Here is a 21357-nt window from a genome sequence, read left to right on the forward strand (position 1 = left end):
ATCTCATGCACATGAACCTCTTTAACTTATTTGCCTACTGATAAAGTAAAAATAAGCTCTCGAATACTTTGCACTCATAGACGGCATCATACACGAACACCGAATTAGCAATAAAACAGCGGGCTATGCTTCACTTTAGTGGTCTAGATGCTGAATGCGCAAGCACAGGATGGCCTCCGATTGCGTTGCGTAAATAGCGTTTTTTTCAGGACGCTGACGTCAGAGCCCTACTCCCAACGAGCGCTTCCACGGCTGGTTGGTGTTCCAGAAATGGCGTCGTGCTCAGTATCGAGCAAACAGGACACGTGAAACGGAATAGTAGATCGTCGTTTACAGCGCAAGTGAGTAACAGTTTTGTTTTTTTTAGTGTGTAATCGGAGTTAAATCAGTAGTATGCTGATGGCTAGAAATTCTTAACCGCGCTCTGTCAAGTTTGAAAGCCCTTTTGCTGCGTAACGTTACTCTAGCGTGTATCCGATGTTTACATTTATTTTAATTGATGTTAAAATAACGTAGTAACGCAAAATCGAAGTTATTTGTTGGCGTTAGCTACTAAGGGCAACACTAAGGGTGTTACCACACACTTTTCTGGTTTTTCAAACAGTTTGTAAGTCATTCTTGTGTAGGATAGCTACCAAACAATGTTAAGAGCTGGTTGGTGTAGCCAGTCTGTGCATGTGGAACTGACTGATGCCTTGGCTCGCGGAAAATTGCTCAATAAGAAAAATGTATTTATTTTAAATAACATCCTGTCAGACAAGTTCGCGATAGCAATTTGTATCTTAACTTTCCAAAGTAGTAAAGACGTGTTTAACTCCGTTGACGTGGATAAACTCGTACGTCTTTGTACATTAGCTAAGTGTACAGTTAACTAGGTTGGTCTTTGGACATGTAGCTAGCTAGGGTACTTGGGACGTAACAGCTTTTATCTACGACAGGTGGGTACCATAAAATGACCTTCGCATTGACAAATCGGTCCACTTTTTTGCACCGAAAAGAAATGCCTGCCCACAGAAGGGGTGTTTTAACAGTTTACTGTGGGTTCCCAAGGTCGCATTCCCGCGTCGGATGTATGACACGGAACGTAAATATTTGTCTCGTCAAGTAATTTTTTCCGAAATGTAATATTTTCTAGTATTTACCCCAGCATTTACTCGTTGGCTTGTTTTATAAAGGGACAAACTGGATTTCCCAGCTAAGTCGGGTAACGGGGCTTTTTTAAATTTATTTAATTTTTTTTTCTTACGCGAAGACTGACTGTTTTGTAGCTAGCTATTCTACCTCTTGAGGCATTGTCTAAGCATTTGTTTCCAAGTGTCGTCTTTATCTGGAACATCGTGTGTTTTTATATATATATATATATATATATATAACAAATTAAACATTCCACCAAGTTGACTCCTTGGTGCTTATAGTAACATAACCACATAATACAATATACAGTTGGATTAAGTGGACAAGTTGGCGTTACTGGCCTAAATGACAGCATTATTTATACACTCCTCTGAAACGTCCAACTGCTGTAGTTTCAACACTATCTGGTTACTTATGTTTTTGATAAATAAGATGAACCAAGTGTGGTTAGTTCTTTTCTGCCCCATTATCCTTTTTACAGGTCACTAATGCAATGCACCGTCTCAGACATTGCAGAGGCCTTGCCTGTGTGTTCAGTCCCAGTGCACAAAGGTATGTCATCTGTCAGCAGTTAAGTTGTAACACCGTAAAAACATTTTAATGTCTCAGGTCATCACGTGATTTGTTTGATTAAATTGTTTTGTAAAGGGTTGCTTCGTTAATCAGTTACTTAGGCCTGTCATCTGGCATTCTTGAATGCTTTAGTGACCATGCTCAACACGTGATGTCTAACTTGAGTTGATTATTTCATGTTATTGGCTTCATCTTTGCTCTCAATCTACTTGTTGCATGCAGAAGTATTTTCTACTTCACCCCCAACAGTATGCTTTAGGAGCATGAAGTGTTAGACTTTATCGACATCCTTTATATACACGTTCTTTGTTGCTGTCATTGCTGTCAATTTCTCTTAGTGCCCTGAAGCTGAAGAACAACATTCCTCTGGCATCATGTTCAGGACTTGTTTCTTACTGCTGGGGGAGCCGGAGTAGCCACCAGGGGCAGAGCAGCTACTACTACAGCTCCTGGCGGCCAAGGCTCCGATATGTACTGATGAGCCTGGTGGCTGGTACTGGAGCTGTAGTAGCATATGGTCTTCATCAGGTGAAGGTGATTTTTAGCTAAATGTATTCAATTTAAAGCTGCAAGCAACATCAAATAACCCTCAAAATGAGTTATTTCCCCTAAAGATGATGTATGGTGCATCTACACTATTGAATTGTAGCCAAAAGCTGTGTGTAAATGCTAGAGCTGTTTCTCTGGCCTTTATATTGCTCTAAAGGGAGTGGTTGAAAAGATGATGATGAGGTTTATTTTCCCCCCAGTAACAGCAGGAAGATCCTTTTTATCTCCAAAAATTGTGCAAGATGGACAGCAATGGAGTAACTGTAATAGGCTGGCAGTAATTTAAATGAGACTTCAAACTAAGTAAACGGGGACAACCAGTGTGCCACAATCTTGTTCCCCGTTGTAGTTATTCACTTTTATCCACTGAGCAGGTATTATGGCTTACAAATGAACAGATTAATAAGGGTTCTGTTTGTGTAAGACAGCCCTTGCTAAATATGAATGCCTAGGTGGTGGCTGTCTTTTGCACTGCAAATGCACACAAATGGTTTTTGTCCTTACACTTGTTCATCAAGTTAGGTTGAGACTCTTGGCCTTTCAGTTTTTCTTTGTACATTTTATCGCTGTGCTTTACTTTGTGCATGGTTTTATAAGTTGCTCTGAGATTGGTAGATGACTACTAGGTGTTAATGTAAACCCTGTCCATGCTGAGGCCAGGATGCCAAATGCTCTTGATGGTAGGATGCAAAAATATGCATCTGTTACTCCTGCGCTGGTATACTTTATCCCCCAAATGGCACACTTATGCTTGACTTCTTATCTTGTATAGACGTCCTACTTCTTTCATCCATGGCTGCATTGTCTCTGGACAGTTTTTAAACATTTTGTGAAACTTAATCTGAAGAGCTTCCTTCTTAATTGTAAGTCACTGAATCATGACTCATCATGTCTTTTGATTTCACACACTAGTCTGAGCGGGCAGCTGCTGCAGTGCCTCAGACAGTCTCCCTGCCTGTCTACACCCAGGAAGAGGTTATGAAACATTGCTCCCTGGACAAGGGCATATGGGTCACCTACAATGGCGATGTCTATGACATCACTGACTTTGTGGCTATACATCCTGGAGGTAACAGAATCCTGCTGGCTGCAGGCGGTGCTTTAGAACCCTTTTGGTCACTGTATGCTGTACACAGACAGGAGCATGTTCAGGAAATTCTGTCAGGATACAAGGTGGGTGTTCTTCAAGCAGAGGACTGCAAGAAGCAGGAGGCTGCTAATCTTGTAGACCCTTATTCCACTGACCCACCTCGCCACCCTGCTCTCATTGTCAACAGCTTGAAACCTTTCAATGCTGAACCACCTCCTGGCCTTCTTACAGACAGCTATATAACCCCCTCTGCACTCTTCTTCACACGCAACCATTTGCCTGTTCCCCAGGTGGATCCTAACAAGTACAGGCTGAAGATAGAGGGCCTCCCTAGTGGTACTATGTCCTTGACCTTAAACACACTTAAATCTAATTTTCCTAAATACACGGTCATTGCAACTATCCAGTGTGCAGGGAACCGTCGATCTGACATGAGCAAAGTTAAGCCAGTTAAAGGGCTAAACTGGGGTTTTGCAGCTATAGGCAATGCTACTTGGTCAGGGGCACGTCTACGGGATGTCTTGTACCACTGTGGCTTTGGACCTGAGGTGGCAGCTAAGGCTAGGCATGTGCAGTTTGAAGGCTTGGACTGTGATGTGACCGGTATGCCATATGGAGTGTCCATCCCACTGAACAAGGCATTGAGCGAAGAGGGAGATGTCCTTCTGGCTTATGAAATGAATGGTGAGGAACTGCCAGCAGACCATGGCTACCCTGTGCGCGTGATTGTGCCTGGAGTTGCTGGAGCACGGAATGTCAAATGGCTGGGCAAGGTAGTCATCAGCGAGGTAGAGAGCGAGTGTCACTGGCAGCAGAATGATTACAAGGGTTTCTCCCCGGGCACCAACTGGGACACGGTGGACTACAAATCTGCGCCAGCCATCCAGGAGCTTCCTGTTCAGTCAGCCATCACCCAGCCGGTGGACGGGTCCTTGGTGGACCGGCGCATGGAAGAAGTGAATGTGAAAGGTTATGCTTGGAGTGGTGGAGGGAGGGAGGTGGTGCGGGTGGATGTCTCTGTGGATGGTGGCAAGACATGGCATGTGGCTAAGCTCCGGGACAACGGGGAAGATGAATTTCCTGCCCCGTCACCACAGCCTGGGCGAGCATGGGCCTGGAAGCTCTGGGAGATAGCAATCCCTCTGCCAGAGGGAGCAGAGGTGCTGGAGGTTGTATGCAAGGCTGTTGACAGTAGTTACAATACACAGCCAGACTCTGTACCACCTATTTGGAACTTGAGGGGAGTGCTTTGTAATGCTTGGCATCGAGTAAAGGTGAAGGTAAATTGAGGGTTTGGGAGGAAAGGAACAAATACCCAGTGAAGGAAACATTTATTGAAAGAGAAACCATGTATGTGTGAAGCATGGGTTCATTTGATTTGACAAATGTCTAGGAATGCTAACATGAGCTTAAGTTAGAACTGCTTAAGAGGATTCTCGTACCCGATACCCACACCTGAGGGTAGCCAGTCATGTGATCAACAAAGTCTTCAGTTTCCAAAAAAACCAGGAGACTTGAGTTTGTGCTGTTGAATGAAAGAATTCCTCTGATTTGCAAGCAGCATTACATCCATCTCTAAATGATTTGCAGAAATGCTCAACTTGCCAAGCAGGATTAATGAATGAATTGATTTTAGTGAAAACTAAAGTTTTTTTTATAGAGGCTGAATTGGATATCTTTGCAGAAGGTAGCTGTTTATGCTGAGAAGCAAATGAAAATTAGGAACCCCAGGATTCTAATTCTTTTAATCATTTAGGGGTAATATTCCTTTGGTGTTTCAGAACTTGACTAAATGTAAAAAAGGAAGGGGGGAAAAAAGCAGAACAGCTGAATATATGAATGAGTTCATGAATACCCAGGATCATGAATCCTTCATCTCTTGATCCTTTCATGTTGGAATGGAACATTAGCATGGAAATATCAAGCACTGGGGTATTTCAAATTTTACATTTTATTTTGAAAGAAATTTAAAATTTACTTATTTTGAAATGTTTTTAAACAATTTTAGCCTGTTGTCCATGTCTCAGTAAAATTCTCAATTTTACCATGTTTTGCTGTAGCAGTTTACGAAAGTTGCTAATATTTAACATGGTACATGACTGACAATGTTTACATGTCTGAAATTTGTGCCTAGGCTTGGTGGGAATGTTTGCCAGATATCAGTCTGTGTTGATATATACGCAAGCGTGCGCACACAATCCATTTCAGGTCATATGGGTGATTTGGATTTTTTTTTTTTTCTGTGGAAATTACTGCATTTTAGATAACTCATGCTGTAGTGCTATAGGCCATTTGCTGTAATTGAAAAAGATTTTCTAATAAATCATTTGCTTTAAGTTAATCAGGTTTAACCTCTCAAATGTTTTGCATCATCTTAAAATTGTTCAACAGGTGGCAGCTAGATTCAGATCAGACTTTTGACAAAAAAATCATGAAGCTTCCATTAAATCTGCAGAGTAACTGGAGGCAGTCAGGTTTTAACAGTGGATTTCTACATGTAGTTTGAGAAACAGAATAATTTTTAAACTGATTAGACTGTCGCCACCATTTAGAATTGCAAGATCATAACTAGTGGGCTTGAGGTGGTAAGTCAATTTGCACATATGTAACCAGGTAACATTTAAAATATAGCTGCTATGGTAGTGTTGCAGATTAATTCAAAGCTTGCCAAACCTCCATACCCTAATTGCTGAATAAAAGTAGTTATATTTTGAAAGATTTTACTGACTAATTTTGCATAAAGTCAGCAGACAGTTTCCCTTAGTAATTTATTGCATATCAGTCAAAATCAGAGTGGAAAGAAGTTTAGTGAGGGTTCTTTCTCAGAAATAGCAACATTAACATTTTGGTTGGAAAAATGACATTCCTTCAACACATCAAAATCATTTAACCAGATTTCAACACGCACTGAATGTAGACATCAAATTGTGAGTGCAAGAACCATCTCTACGTTACTGAAACGTGATAAGCATGCTTCAGACTGACTTAAAAGAAAGACTTAATCTTAATTGAGCTGTTCTGTTGACACCTGACCTGCTATTTCATCATCATACTAGAAGCAGACAAACTGAAGTATACTCAGTCACTTCTAAAATGGAGAGGCAAATTTTAGCAATTTTTGAAGTCTAATACTCTTCTCCTTCCTCCTCTCCTTCTCCCTCAATAGAATCAACACCAACCTCCTCATAATCCTTCTCCAAGGCAGCCATATCCTCTCTGGCCTCAGAGAACTCTCCCTCCTCCATACCCTCTCCTACATACCAGTGCACAAAGGCACGCTTGGCATACATTAAATCAAACTTGTGGTCCAGCCTGGCCCAAGCCTCTGCAATGGCTGTGGTGTTGCTAAGCATGCACACAGCTCTCTGCACCTTGGCTAGGTCACCACCAGGCACCACTGTTGGAGGCTGGTAGTTGATACCGACCTTGAAACCAGTTGGGCACCAGTCCACAAACTGGATGGTACGCTTGGTCTTAATGGTGGCAATGGCAGCATTGACGTCTTTTGGTACGACGTCACCACGGTACAGCAAGCAGCAAGCCATGTACTTGCCATGACGTGGGTCACATTTCACCATCTGATTTGCTGGCTCAAAGCAAGCATTAGTGATTTCAGCCACTGAGAGCTGCTCATGGTAAGCCTTCTCAGCTGAGATTACTGGAGCATACGTGGCCAGTGGGAAGTGGATACGAGGGTAGGGAACCAAGTTGGTCTGGAACTCGGTCAAATCAACATTCAGGGCACCATCAAATCGGAGAGAGGCTGTGATGGAGGACACAATCTGGCTGATCAGCCTGTTAAGGTTGGTGTAGGTAGGACGCTCGATATCGAGGTTCCTACGGCAAATGTCATAGATGGCTTCATTATCGACCATGAAAGCACAGTCCGAGTGCTCAAGGGTGGTGTGGGTTGTCAGGATGGAGTTGTAAGGCTCCACAACAGCAGTGGACACCTGAGGAGCTGGGTAGATCGAGAACTCCAGCTTTGACTTCTTTCCGTAGTCAACCGAGAGACGCTCCATCAGCAAGGAAGTGAAACCAGAACCTGTTCCACCTCCAAAGCTGTGGAAGACCAGGAAGCCTTGAAGACCAGTGCACTGATCAGCCTATGAAAGGAATCCAATGAAAAAAATAACAGTTAGTGTAAACTATATGTTGTTAAACAGAAATAGCCTGATGTTAAATGTATAGCTTCTCACTAGTTTGCGGATCCTGTCAAGAACCAGGTCAATGATTTCTTTGCCGATAGTGTAATGCCCACGTGCGTAGTTGTTGGCAGCATCTTCCTTTCCAGTGATTAGCTGCTCAGGGTGAAATAGCTGACGGTAAGTGCCAGTGCGGACCTCATCTGAGAGACAGGAAAGACAGGAGTATGAAACGACAGATTTTAGCTGTGGTCACTAACCTGGTTGACGGACAAAGAATAACAATAATAAAAAGAATAGACAATTGCTTACCAATTACAGTAGGCTCCAGATCCACAAACACTGCCCTGGGTACATGCTTGCCAGCGCCTGTCTCACTGAAAAAGGTGTTGAAGGAGTCGTCACCTCCACCAATGGTCTTGTCGCTAGGCATCTGTCCATCTGGCTGAATACCGTGCTCAAGGCAGTACAGCTCCCAGCAAGCATTACCAATCTGGACACCAGCCTGACCCACGTGGATGGAGATACACTCACGCTGGGGGGGGAATATTTATTTATGTTGGTTACATAGGATTACCAATGAAAAGTACAATCAATTTCATATTGTGCACACCTACTTAGATCTTTCATCACTTTATGCAGTTTTCTACAAATTCATCAGGAACTGAGAAAATATTTATCAAAAAGTTTGGTACTTTTTGGAAGTCAAAACCCCTCCCAAAAACATTAATATCTAATACATAATGACCCATTTTAACATGTTAAGGCCCTTCCACTTCACAGCATGGGTTACAATTAGTAGCGAGATTTAACTCTTTGCTGCCTGGAATACCTTATGATGCTACATTCATGTGCATGTGCTGAATGCACACAGATTAGGAAATGTTTATCACACTCTTCCATGTTTATTCTTTTTTATACAAGTATTTCAGTTAAAATGGACTGACATGTTAATGATTGTTAAATATCATTGCATTTTTAATGCAAGTCTGGATCCATTACAGGGATGGTCAATTCGACCGTGACCATAGAGTTTAGAGTCTCAAAAATACATTCTAAATATACTTTTCTAATATTAAATCTCTTTAAAGTTATTAAATGACTAGTGTCGAAATGACTAGTAACCAAGTCAGCACATTTAAGGGTTAGCTCCCGTTGGCATAAGTAAAGTAAGTCTAGCATTGGAAGCGCATGCTAGGCAACAGTAAGGACCTCCGAAACTGTTGTAGAGGGCTGGTCTAGCGCCGATCACGCCACGTACAGTACCCCCACCCCCACCCCCCGGCAACTCCCTTTCCGTTCTCCTCCCTAAACTCAGTCTCTGACTCCACCCGTCTGTAAGCAAATGGATTCGCATATTTACTGCGACAATTCCGCTATGCTGTTGCCTAGCGACAGGATTTCGTGGAGTTCCAATTTTAAAAATTATTATTAGTTACATTTATTCAGCGCCTTTCTTTAGTCAGATATCACACTCACACAGCTGATGAAAATGAAATAAATAAATAGATATAAATATAATAATATAATAAATATATATATAGCGAGAGAGAGAGAGAGAGAGAGAGAGAAAGAGCGATAGAGAGATAGAGTTACGTGCAACGATCAACATTTAAAAAAAACAGGAGCGTTTAAATATATATGCGTGATGTTATCACAAGTAGGCCTTAAGGCTGTAGCTATCCGCAGGGTGGATGCACGAGACAAAGGGTGCTCAATGCCCATGCTACCCCCATCATCTGGACAGCTCGATTTATCGTTCTTGATTTATCAACCCTTTATTCTAAACAATACCACTATACATTACTTGCTGTTGTCACAAATGCTAATCGCCTGAGCACACCATTTGCTACCAATCCCAAGAAAGCCACACTGGCTCGTTATTTAATTGAACTAATGCACGAACGAATCAATAGATTAATTATTGAAATTGCCATAGACATGTCTAAACGCTAGCCTGTTTTAACGATTCACTGTACGTTAAGTGTGGCTCCATCGAAAGAAACTATAATAAAAATGTAGGTCAGATTTTTAGCCTTTGAAAGATTTTCGATGGCAGGATTAGAATAAATTAATGCATCTAGCGTTAGTTATCTTTGTCACAGCAAAACTGAAATACTGTCTTTATCTATTAAGACAGCATATAAAAAGCTATACGATGTTGAAACAGAGAATTCTATAAAGTACAAAGAACCATAAAGGCGGTATAAGTAGACAGAGCTGACCACGAGGTCTGAGCGTAGACGGTGCAACGTAGTTTATGGTGTAGCTACATTGAACGTTGTACATCCATATCGTATATGATATGCAATTTAAGTTATTTTAAAAGTCGTTTGGCAGAGAGAAGTTATTTTCAGACAAAAGTGGAAGGGAGCTGTTACAAGAAACGCGTGTGCATTTTGCCTTCGTGAATAATCTACCTTCATTCAACTCCCCCATTCAATCACTCTCGACGGATAAGAACATGGCTGCAAATACGATTAGACAATGGAACAGTAACACGCAGAACTGTCGCTGATATTATACCTTAATCCTTCTAAAGATGCTGTAGCTTTTTGCACATGGTTTAGGCTATAACGACTACACGCCCGTTCCTGCGTCCGCCAAAAATGACGAGCATCAGTTTACCAAAGCCTATAACTAAGGCAGTCAATGGCCTACTTTTGTTTTAAAAAATGTGGAAACCACGTAAAATTGTGGACCACAGCGTAATTTTTCCGGTTATGAGCTTGTATATTGTAAACCAATTTTTTATAATTTTGTGACCATTATTCTGAGGCTTATTAAAAAGCATAGCCTAGGTGTTAACAGTCTATGCATATTACTTACCATGTTTAGACGCTTTAAAAGTTAACTGCTGAGAAATCGGTTAAAGATTACTCGAAGCCTGTTTCACTGCAGTACAATTCGTTACCTTCGTCGACAGCTAAGAGTCGATGTAGTAACTGCTTACTGTCAGAGTGGCGCACCGCTTTATAAAGACTGGTGGTGCACTGGGGGTTGGTCTCATGAATATATTAGTCCGAGCAGCCACGGAGGCCTGTATGCTGTAAAATCATTGTAAATCAGCACATTCTTGTTTCTTTATGTATGCCGCCAAATGCATGTGTAGGACATACTGGCCTAAACATAATCCAAATAAAAATAATCAACCATAGGGTCTACAGTGAAAATGAATATCTTAAAAAATCTGCATGATCAAATCCCATTCTCCTGCATAACTGCATTCGATTGCTGCTACAATTAACTCTTTTTAGAACTAAAGGACAAAGGGCAGATTTGGGGAATTCATTGTAAATTGTATTTTAAACCCTGCAATTCTGTCAATCCACTTAATTCGTTACGCCTCAACTAATTTATTAAGGAAAAATAGTATTGGCTAAGATAAGATAGTGTTGACTTGAGTTTCTTCAAGTTATGAAAAACGCATCACAATATATTAGAAATATTATCAATTTAATCTCACAGTATAGATAATCTTAAAGTTACAAACAGTTACAATCATTTGGGAAAGCCATATTTTAGATATGAAATCACAGGTTACAGTTCTATAGCCATTTTGTTAGTAATCTATTGTTGAGTGGTAATTTGATTTGAACAAAAGGTTCCAGGGAAAAGTTCATTAGGAATTGATGAACAATATAGTCACGTGGTGCACTGCAGCTGGATGACGTCAGTGTGCTGCGGAGAAATATTAAACAATGAAGGGCGGTGGCTTGTTGGGCGGCAGGGAAGGGATGCTTCTGCTGCGGAGACAGGCAAGTGCTAAGTGATGGTGAGATATTTAAACATACAGAAAATGTCCTCGATGAGTAACGCATGACATGCTTATCTATTCCAAATGTTATTTTAAAGGATGTCTCCGTAAAAATGTCTGTCAAAACGGAAATGATGCTGAATGAGAATGTGCACACGCACGCATACTTACTCACACACACACACACACACACACACACACACAAAAATGTGTATTTTCGCTTGCAGAATCATGTAGGTATGAGTGGCATGACAATAAAGCGTTCATCATTTTAAGCAGTTGTCTCACTCAATAATAGCCTAACTCATGAAAATAACTTGATCATTCAATGATTATTACAGTTTTTGTAAAAACCTTTCTTGAGGCTCAAATAGTGAACCCTTCAACGGAAAAGAAATATGATGCAGATAACATATTACGTTAAACAAAAACACACATTGACCTTAGGAAAACCGACATTATCTTTATACATGTTGTACGAAAGCTTTAATCATGAAAGTAGCATCTATAATAGATTTTAGCATATTAAATTCACTGCACCAAGGCCGGTTTTACGACGCTGAAAAGGGGACACGCCCTTCTCACGGTCCTCGCGCTTGCTTACTGAGCGCAGCGCCTCCCTTTTCCTTCTGCAGTGCTCGCGCACGCTCCGTTGTCTAACTGAGACAAGTAGGTTAGTGTGCATCTCTTCAACGCCGACATCTCCAGAAAAAGAGCAAAATGGTGAGCCAGAGCATTTATTGTTTCAAACGTTTTATTTATTATTAATGGACTTTTCTTTTATTAATGTGCAATGTGTGCAGATGTGTAATTATACGTGGGGTCAAATGGTTTGACTTATGAACATTTTAGAAGTACTTTGATTTTTTTTTGCCATCAGCATCGGGGCGGTTGCCGGAATGAGAAAAAAACGCGCCACTGCATGCGTTATTGTTTTTCGCCACAACGGATCTGAATATAATACTTTGGTCAAAATATAGACAGTAAATAAATCCGATCTGTATATTCCAGCGCGGATAATTAATCAGAATATGCTTTGATTAGCTATTGTGGTATAAAACATAAAACACATACCATTCCGTAATGTCACCAATATATCTCTGACTTGTGCATTGATTGCTGCTACTTTAAGAAATATCTCTTCAAAAATGTATTATTCGTAAAGCACGTTGTCAGATCCTCACAGAATAAAATGTAGGCTCGTGTCTAGGCTGAGCCAGGAGCTGGCTCTCTCTAAATATGGAAATCTTAAATAAGACACAGATATTTGTTTTTTATTGCTGTTATAGTGATAAAAAAAAAAAACAATGTTGAGATTAATTTGACCACATTATTCTGAATTTTGTTTGAAAAATATAAAATAACAAAAGGATTTTTTTTTAAAGATGCACAAATGACACTGACTAAGCTGTTTTGCATTTTGTAATGTGGAAGTTACTTAACTGTTATGTCTCCACAGCGTGAGTGTATCTCCATCCACGTGGGCCAGGCTGGTGTCCAGATTGGTAATGCCTGCTGGGAGCTGTACTGCCTTGAGCACGGCATTCAGCCGGATGGACAGATGCCTAGTGACAAGACCATTGGTGGAGGTGATGACTCCTTCAACACCTTTTTCAGTGAGACAGGCGCTGGCAAGCATGTACCCAGGGCAGTGTTTGTGGATCTGGAGCCTACTGTAATTGGTAAGCAATTGTCTATTCTTTTTATTATTGTTATTCTTTGTCCGTCAACCAGGTTAGTGCCCACAGCTAAAATCTGTTGTTTCATACTCCTGTCTTTCCTGTCTCTCAGATGAGGTCCGCACTGGCACTTACCGTCAGCTATTTCACCCTGAGCAGCTAATCACTGGAAAGGAAGATGCTGCCAACAACTACGCACGTGGGCATTACACCATCGGCAAAGAAATCATTGACCTGGTTCTTGACAGGATCCGCAAACTGGTGAGAAACTATAAATTTAATATAAGACACTTTGTGTTTATCAACATATAATAGTTTACATTAACTCTCTATTTTTGCATTGCTTACTTTTCATAGGCTGATCAGTGCACTGGTCTCCAGGGCTTCCTGGTCTTCCACAGCTTTGGAGGTGGAACTGGATCTGGTTTCACTTCCTTGCTGATGGAGCGTCTATCTGTTGATTATGGGAAGAAGTCAAAGCTTGAATTCTCCATCTACCCAGCTCCTCAGGTGTCCACCGCTGTGGTGGAGCCCTACAACTCTATCCTGACAACCCACACCACCCTTGAGCACTCGGACTGTGCTTTCATGGTCGATAATGAAGCCATCTACGACATTTGCCGTAGGAACCTCGATATCGAGCGTCCTACCTATACGAACCTTAACAGGCTGATCGGCCAGATTGTATCCTCCATCACAGCCTCTCTCCGATTTGATGGTGCCCTGAATGTTGATTTGACCGAGTTCCAGACCAACTTGGTTCCCTACCCTCGTATCCACTTCCCACTGGCCACATATGCTCCAGTAATCTCAGCTGAGAAGGCTTACCATGAGCAGCTCTCAGTGGCTGAAATCACTAATGCTTGCTTTGAGCCATCTAATCAGATGGTGAAATGTGACCCACGTCATGGCAAGTACATGGCTTGCTGCTTGCTGTACCGTGGTGACGTTGTACCAAAAGACGTCAATGCTGCCATTGCCACCATTAAGACCAAGCGTACCATCCAGTTTGTGGACTGGTGCCCAACTGGTTTCAAGGTCGGTATCAACTACCAGCCTCCAACAGTGGTGCCTGGTGGTGACCTAGCCAAGGTGCAGAGAGCTGTGTGCATGCTTAGCAACACCACAGCCATTGCAGAGGCTTGGGCCAGGCTGGACCACAAGTTTGATTTAATGTATGCCAAGCGTGCCTTTGTGCACTGGTATGTAGGAGAGGGTATGGAGGAGGGAGAGTTCTCTGAGGCCAGAGAAGATATGGCTGCCCTGGAGAAGGATTATGAGGAGGTTGGTGTTGATTCTATTGAGGGAGAAGGAGAGGAGGAAGGAGAAGAGTATTAGATTTCAAAAATTGCTAAAATTTGCCTCTCCATTTTAGAAATGACTGAGTATACTTCAGTTTGACTGCTTCTAGCATGATGATGAAGTAGCAGATCAGGTGTCACCAGAACAGCTCACGTTAGGGTCAGTGTACTCCAGAAATCTTTACACAAGTTATTGTTATTACTCCACTTTTGTGTAAAACTCCAGTTTTTGGTATGAAAGCTAAATAAATCCTTCAAAATAGTTTGTTGTTTTGCATTATTTACTTACTCATCGTGTCTCTAATGGCCCTGATCACAGTCAGTTTCATAAAGAATTATTATCTTTTAATTACAAATATAATGCCTTTTTGCACTTACATAATAACATTTAATGCAGGACTGTCAGGTATTCCCTTTTTAGGGAGCACAGAAACAAGCCTAAATGGAAAAACACCTCAAAGAGTTTAGAATTCTAATGCTATACCTAATTATTAAGAACATATATACGTATATGCATATACAGATGACACACACATCTAAGAAGGTGCATTTCCTTGCAGCAGAGTTTTCTATGGGCTACACAGACATAAAAAAGACTTTTGTGCCCCCTAAAGGTGCCATCCATCTTTTTCCTGTCAATGGTCACAACCATTAGAAATAATTTCCCGGTGAAGATGTTATTCATAATTTACAGTTACATGATTACTGGGGGCAAGGGGTGAGAAATTTCTTTATAAACCTTTTCAACATTTTAAGATGTGCCATGTGCTGCGTTTGCATCACAATCTTATGACACAATGAATTATCAATAAAGCGAACAACAACAACAACATCAACAACAAAACCTGAGGGGGAGCATGCCCCTTCACGTTCTATTGCATAATGCCTCTAATCTAGTGAATTTTGCCTTCTTGGCAAGTAATTAAGTGTTAAGCTTCTATCCTGATAGTTAATATTTTGAAAAATATATACATTTTGGCTGGAATTTCAAATGGAACAAACATTTTTACAATTCCAAAAACAAAGCTACAGTACTAAAATGTCTTTATTATTACTGTTATTGATCATTCCGATTATTAATGTGAGATAACGTGAGCAATTTCTCTAAAATGTAACAATCTCAAAATAGCTATATTAGCCTCGTAAATATTGGTTTATTCACAAGAAGGTTAGACCTACATTCTACACTCTTAAAAATATAGGTGCCAACTGCAACCAAAAAGGGTTCACTGGAATGCCATAAAAGAACCATTTTTGATTGCATAAAGAACTTCTACATTTATCTGATGGTTTTCTCCAAAGCAACTTGCAATTATGTCTGAATACAACTTGAGGGTTAAGGACTTTGCTCAGGGGCCCAACAGTGACAACTTGTCAGTGGTGGGGCTTGAACTGGCAACCTTCCAATTACGATGTGAGTACGACAACCACTGAGCTACCAATGCCCTTTTATCAAGCTTCTTAAAAGAACTCTTAAAGGTTCTTCAGAGCATCTTTTCGAACGTTTCTTTGTAGAACATTTAGTTAAAATATTATTCATGGATCCATAACTGTTTGCTCCAAGAACCAATACCACATAGTTCTTCAGAAGTGCATGGTTCTTCAACAGCAAACATAAACCTAAATGTACTGGAACTACTGGAGTAACCAGACTATGCTGCGAGCAAATTCCAGACATGCTGCTTATTATTAATACTCAGGGACTTTAACAGAATTCAACAAATTAAAGTTTGCTTTACATGTATCATTGCAACTTCATCAAGCCACTGGCATACTTGGGTGACTGTCCACATCTGTGTCACATCTGCAAAGCAAATAAGAGATATAACTATTAAATTGTTCTTTGGCACATACTTAGGAACATGCTGCATCTGTACAATAAGCTACAGATAAAGGGATATTCTGAAAGATGCCACAAATATTTGTTTTTTTATTGCTATTATAGTGATATTTGATTTATATACAGCGCTGCTTTGGTACAGAACAAAAAAACAATGTTCAGATTAATTTGACCACATTATTCTGAATATTGTTGGGAAAATATAAAACAACAAAAGGAATATTAGATTAGTGATTTTTACTCATTCAGTTTTTTTAAAAAGAAGCACATATGACAATGACTAAGCTGTTTTGCATTTTGTAATGTGGAAGTTACTTAACTGTTATGTCTCCACAGCATTAGTGTATCTCCATCCACCTGGGCCAGGCTGGTGTCCAGATTGGTAATGCCTGCTGGGAGCTGTGCTGCCTTGAACATAGCATTCAGCCAGATGGACAGACGCCTAGTGACAAGACCATTAGTGGAGGTGATGACTCCTTCAACACCTTTTTCAGTGAGACAGGAGTCGACAAGCATGTACCCAGGGCAGTATTTGTGGATTTGGAGCCCACTGTGATTCGTAAGAAATCGTCTATTCTTTTTATTATTGTTATTCTTTGTATGTCAACCAGGTTAGTGACCACAGCTAAAATATGTTGTTTCCTCCTCCTGTCTTTCCTATCTCTTAGATGAGGTCCGTACTGACACTTACCATCAGGTATTCCACCCTGAGCAGCTGATCATTGGAAAGGAAGATGCTGCCAACATTACACCATCTGCATTACACCATCGGCAAAGAAATCATTGACCTGGTTCTTGATAGGATCCGCAAACTCGTGAGAAGCTATACATTTAACATCAGGCTATTTCTGTTTAACAACATATAATTTACACTAACTAGGCTGATCAGTGCACTCGTCTTCAAGGCTTCTGGGTCTTCCACAGCTTTGGAGGTGGAACAGGTTCTGGTTTCACTTACTTGCTGATGGAGCATCTCTTGGTTGACTACAGAAAGAAGTCAAAACTGGAGTTCTCGATCTACCCAGTTCCTCAGGTGTCCACTGCTGTTGTGGAGCCCTACAACTCCATCCTGACAACCCACACCACACTTGAGCACTCAGACTGTGCTTTCATGGTTGATAATGAAGCCATCTATGACATTTGCCATAGGAACCTCGATATCGAGCGTCCTACCTACACCAACCTTAACAGGCTGATCAACCAGATTGTGTCCTCCATCACAGCCTCTCTCCGATTTGATGGTGCCCTGAATGTTGATTTGACTGAGTTCCAGACCAACTTGGTTCCCTACCCTCGTGTCCACTTCCCACTGGCCACGTATGCCCCAGTAATCTTATTTGAGAAGGCTTACCATGAGCAGCTCTCAATGGCTGAAATCACTAATGCTTGATTTGAACCATCAAATCAGATAGTGAAATGTGACCCACGTCATGGCAAGTACATGGCTTGTTGCTTGCTGTACCGTGGTGAAGTTGTACAAAAAGATGTCAAAGCTGCTATTGCTGCCATTAAGACCAAGCGTACTATCCAGTTTGAGAACTGGTGCCCAACTGATTTCAAGGTCAGTATCAACTACCAGCCTCCCACTGTAGTGCCTGGCAGTGACCTAACAAAGCGCCAGAGAGCTGTGTGCATGCATAGCAACACCACAGCCATTGCAGAGGCTTGGGCCAGGCTGGACCACAAGTTTGACTTAATGTATTCCAAGCCTGCCTTTGTGCATTGGTATGTAGGAGAGGATATGGAGGAGGGAGAGTTCTCTGAGGCCACAGAGAATATGGCTGCCCTGGAGAAGGATTATGAGGCGGTTGGTGCAAATAGTACTGAAGGAGAAGATGAAGGAGGAGCGTACTAGGTATATACACACAGAATACACATAGAATAAAGTCTCAAATGTATTATTAAAATATTTGTAGATCCATGTTAGGTACATGTATTTGTGGTAATTAAAATTTATATCATACACACATTTTGTTTGTAACTATTTGCTTGGAATATGTTTATTTGGAGCAGGCAATGAGTAAGTTTGGTATTATCAAAAATGATCAAACGTTCTCCTGTTTTTCATATAGTGAAAGTACTTCAGGGGGACAAATAAAAAATATTACATGTGCTGGACTTTTGTCATGCACACTGGTAAATATTAAATGTATAAGTATTTCACAAGGCACATACATGATAACTACAAATAGTGGTTCTAAGGTAAAAAGATGTGTGTCAATTTTCAGACAAAATAAACCATGCATAATATACCATTAACCAATTCTTATCCCTACAACACAAGGAAAGAAAAGTAGACCAGTGTGTGTTGCACTTACACATGCTTTTAATTATAATACTGTGTCAGCCCGCATACATTGCCAATTATGATTATGAAATATAATATTATGATATTCTGTATTTCTTTTACTCTCTGTCAAATAACCACATCATCAACATAGTCAATTATTTGTGCACTTCTAAGGGAAATTTTATTTTTAGAGGAGTTTTTATGACTGTGAAGTGTGGAATTTCATTACATTCAAATAATACTGTGTACATAACTGTTATAATTATATTGATTGTTATGTGAACAGGAAGGAAAAAAACCCATCTGAATTATTTATGTTGGCTGAGTATGTCTGTCAGTAGTTTGAGTACCAGTGCCATTTTATATTCTTCACTGTTGGCACTGAATCCCTGGTTGCAACTTCTTGCTAAACAAAAGGCAAGTGAGAGACAATAACACCAGCAAATGATATTTCACTTCTCAAAAAAACTAAAAGAGAAAAATGTCTAAAAGAGATTTATTTCATTTAAACAGAATGGGGTTTTCAATAACACGACATTTCATTACCAGAAAGCCCATGTAATAAGTAAAAATAGTTATACAATCTAATTAAATTTGATTTCTTTCTCTGTGATGAGTTTTTCTTCTTTTTCTTTCATCGGCCTCCTTCATACAGAATTAAGGAAGTGGTGAAAACAAAAGTAAAAGTTTTATAGTTCTTTTATCTTATGTGGGTATGACATTGTTTGAAAGAGGAAAGTCAGACTTAGGGTTATAGTTTCACATGAGTGAATCACAATAATCCATTTAGCATATGATTAGTAACTGCATGGCCACTGCTACTATTAAACTATTTTATGTCATTAAAAAATAATTTTAAATGTTTCCCTGTGGTGCTATTTACTGTCACATTACACAAATAATCTAATCATCCTCAAAAAGTTTAAAAAGGCTTTTAGTAATCCATAAATTGGTGGTTTTCTTGGCAATGTAAAAATTAAGCAAAATATGTGGGTGGGACAGTGGGTGAAATGTGCAGTTGTTTTCTGACATAAAATGCTGAAAGAAATATAACATCATACAACCTGCAACCATGTGGAAATATAGTGAAAAACACAAAAAGAAATGCAGTTTATGGGGCATAATTGTATAGAATAGAGGAGCTAGGAAGAGAAATGGAGGAGAAGAAGCTCGTTTTCAGCACAGCAGGTTGATTAGATTATGGTGCAAAGCCACACAGGAAACTAATTATTCCATACAGCATACCATGGCCAGCAAAGAACAGTGCAGTATAGCAACCATAAATGAAATCAGTGCTAAAATAAAGGTATAGGAGAATAAAAATAAAAAAAGCACAGTTGTGCCAGCAGTCGTGCCAAACTAGAAACTTTTGAGAAGTACCTTTAGAAAATGAAAAGGATGAAGTGCGAATGAGGTGGAGAGTTGGTCTTATAGCTGTGCACAGTTAGTATTGCATCACCCTAAAAACCTGATATTCAATTGATCTGTAAAAAACCTTGGCAGTCATCAGCCACTTACTTACACACGTAGTATACCCATATGATCTGTACTCTTGGAAATTCCTTGGAGATATATGCAGATTAAATAAATTAGGGTTTTTAAAAAAGAACTCTAACAAAACTCTTTGTATTGCTTTTTAAAGTATAACAGCAGACAGAGGAAGTCTAACAATATTATAACAGCTGTATTACTAAATGGTGTTCCTTTTTATTTGGTGCATCAGAAAGAAATCTGAACCTTACCACAGCTTCATACCAGAATGATGTGCAGGAGATGTAAATAACCTTAAGCAATACAACTTCTTTTTAAAATTGTAGTCAATTACTTTATAAAAACATTAGCAAATAGGTTTTTTCATGTTATAGGAAAAATATGCGGTTGTTTCAGACTCAGCATCGGCAAACATGTCTGTTATTCAAAAATGAGCCTCTCTTTTCTGCAATCTTGCATGCAAATGAGAAAGAATATACAAAACACCAAATTTTTCTTTCTTGCTGTACAGTTCAGACTATGGCGTAATGTAAATTATATTTACAGGAAATGTTCATATTGTTCCTCATATCCTGCTGTGTTATCCCTTCTCCTTGTTTCACAATCAAATGGAACATGTCTGCATTAGCTAAATGCTTAATGGACAGGGACATGAGAAATATACACTTGTAATGCCAAGCAACATATCACTAATGGTTGTTTGTCTTAGTAGTAAATTATTATTATATGAATAAACAGTTAATTGGCTCCTACAACTGGGACCATTGATGAATAATTTTCTTAAAGATAGCATACAGAATAAAAAATCAGTGTACTGTTCAACAGCTGTAACTGGGATAAATATTATAATCGTAATTACTCAAATAGTAATAAAGTGGTTATAATATTCGACTTATTAGTATAATAATATTCGTCTGGTGCAGCAAACCTCACCCTTTGCAGTAAAAATGAGATTAGAACAGACACTGGATATGGCACACAGTCTGGTGCTCAGGAGTAGAACTGCAGAGTCATGCCTTATTCTGAGTCTGCCTTCAAGAACATCAATACCTTCTCTTATTACATGAAGATAGGGAATGGAGAAAGATTATATATGTGTGTATATATATATATATATATATATATATATATATATATATATATATATATGGGATGAATTGTCAACAGTGAGATATATAAAGTACTTTTCTTATATATGATGAATTATTAACAGTGAGATCACAGAATCTATTGAAGAGAATCTATTGTGTACAAAAGTGGGAATCTGTACAGCCTGAAGAAGGCAGCTGGGTGGGGACGTGTTTGGATATTATGCCTTAATGCAGGGGACAGTTAGGATGCCTGCCAAGGGAGGGGCAAAGCTGGGGTGGGGGTCAATGGAGGAGAAGAGAAAGAGAGAAGGAAGAGAGCATTAAACAGAGAGATGAAGGCTGTAGGTGGGAGTGGCCAAGGCCATGTGGAAGAATGATTGATGGTTAATGGTAGGAGAAACCTACCAGAGCCTGAGA

General features: G+C 40.0%; 3 protein-coding genes and 1 pseudogene across 5 annotated transcripts; 3 read left to right on the forward strand and 1 right to left on the reverse strand.

Annotated features, from left to right (window-relative positions):
- The first annotated feature begins 232 nt into the window (after positions 1-232).
- suox (sulfite oxidase) lies at positions 233-5687 on the forward strand. Of its 2 annotated transcripts, none has more exons than XM_027027981.2 (4): positions 233-341; positions 1616-1686; positions 2046-2241; positions 3169-5687. In XM_027027981.2, exons 2-4 carry the CDS (start codon positions 1628-1630, stop codon positions 4633-4635), a joined length of 1722 nt encoding a protein of 573 aa, XP_026883782.2. In that variant the 5' UTR covers positions 233-341; positions 1616-1627; the 3' UTR covers positions 4636-5687. The 2 variants fall into 2 exon arrangements, with proteins under 2 accessions (XP_026883782.2, XP_026883783.2); XM_027027982.2 differs by having other exon boundaries at positions 2046-2235.
- Positions 5688-6085: 398 nt separating this feature from the next.
- On the reverse strand, positions 6086-10458 carry LOC113588694 (tubulin alpha-1B chain). Its single transcript, XM_027027987.2, has 4 exons — positions 10321-10458; positions 7804-8026; positions 7546-7694; positions 6086-7452 (listed from the first exon to the last, which is right to left on the reverse strand). The coding sequence occupies exons 1-4, from the start codon at positions 10321-10323 to the stop codon at positions 6472-6474; spliced, it is 1356 nt and encodes a 451-aa protein (XP_026883788.1). The 5' UTR covers positions 10324-10458; the 3' UTR covers positions 6086-6471.
- Positions 10459-11867: 1409 nt separating this feature from the next.
- On the forward strand, positions 11868-14490 carry LOC113588693 (tubulin alpha-1A chain-like). 2 transcript variants are annotated; one of them, XM_027027986.2, is made up of 4 exons: positions 11868-11971; positions 12708-12930; positions 13040-13188; positions 13285-14490. In XM_027027986.2, exons 1-4 carry the CDS (start codon positions 11969-11971, stop codon positions 14263-14265), a joined length of 1356 nt encoding a protein of 451 aa, XP_026883787.1. In that variant the 5' UTR covers positions 11868-11968; the 3' UTR covers positions 14266-14490. The 2 variants fall into 2 exon arrangements, with proteins under 2 accessions (XP_026883787.1, XP_026883785.1); XM_027027984.2 differs by lacking the exon at positions 11868-11971 and having other exon boundaries at positions 12696-12930.
- A 41-nt stretch (positions 14491-14531) lies between these two features.
- Positions 14532-17923, forward strand: LOC113588698 (annotated as a pseudogene).
- Positions 17924-21357: the final 3434 nt, after the last annotated feature.

This window comes from Electrophorus electricus, chromosome 20 (assembly GCF_013358815.1).
Source record: "Electrophorus electricus isolate fEleEle1 chromosome 20, fEleEle1.pri, whole genome shotgun sequence".
NCBI lineage: Eukaryota > Metazoa > Chordata > Actinopteri > Gymnotiformes > Gymnotidae > Electrophorus > Electrophorus electricus.

What these genes read in the sequence shown, in the direction of transcription:
- LOC113588693 (XM_027027984.2), top strand. Translation starts at nt 12,696, where the DNA reads ATGTCTCCACAGCGTGAGTGTATCTCCATCCACGTGGGCCAGGCTGGT. An exon ending in TCTGGAGCCTACTGTAATTG is followed by an intron (nt 12,931 to 13,039) that starts GTAAGCAATTGT and finishes CCTGTCTCTCAG; the next exon opens with ATGAGGTCCGCACTGGCACT. An exon ending in TTGACAGGATCCGCAAACTG is followed by an intron (nt 13,189 to 13,284) that starts GTGAGAAACTAT and finishes TACTTTTCATAG; the next exon opens with GCTGATCAGTGCACTGGTCT.
- LOC113588694 (XM_027027987.2), bottom strand. An exon ending in TCTGGAGCCTACTGTAATTG is followed by an intron (nt 7,695 to 7,803) that starts GTAAGCAATTGT and finishes CCTGTCTCTCAG; the next exon opens with ATGAGGTCCGCACTGGCACT. An exon ending in TTGACAGGATCCGCAAACTA is followed by an intron (nt 7,453 to 7,545) that starts GTGAGAAGCTAT and finishes TTCCTTTCATAG; the next exon opens with GCTGATCAGTGCACTGGTCT.
- suox (XM_027027981.2), top strand. Translation starts at nt 1,628, where the DNA reads ATGCACCGTCTCAGACATTGCAGAGGCCTTGCCTGTGTGTTCAGTCCC. An exon ending in TTCAGTCCCAGTGCACAAAG is followed by an intron (nt 1,687 to 2,045) that starts GTATGTCATCTG and finishes AATTTCTCTTAG; the next exon opens with TGCCCTGAAGCTGAAGAACA. An exon ending in ATGGTCTTCATCAGGTGAAG is followed by an intron (nt 2,242 to 3,168) that starts GTGATTTTTAGC and finishes TTCACACACTAG; the next exon opens with TCTGAGCGGGCAGCTGCTGC.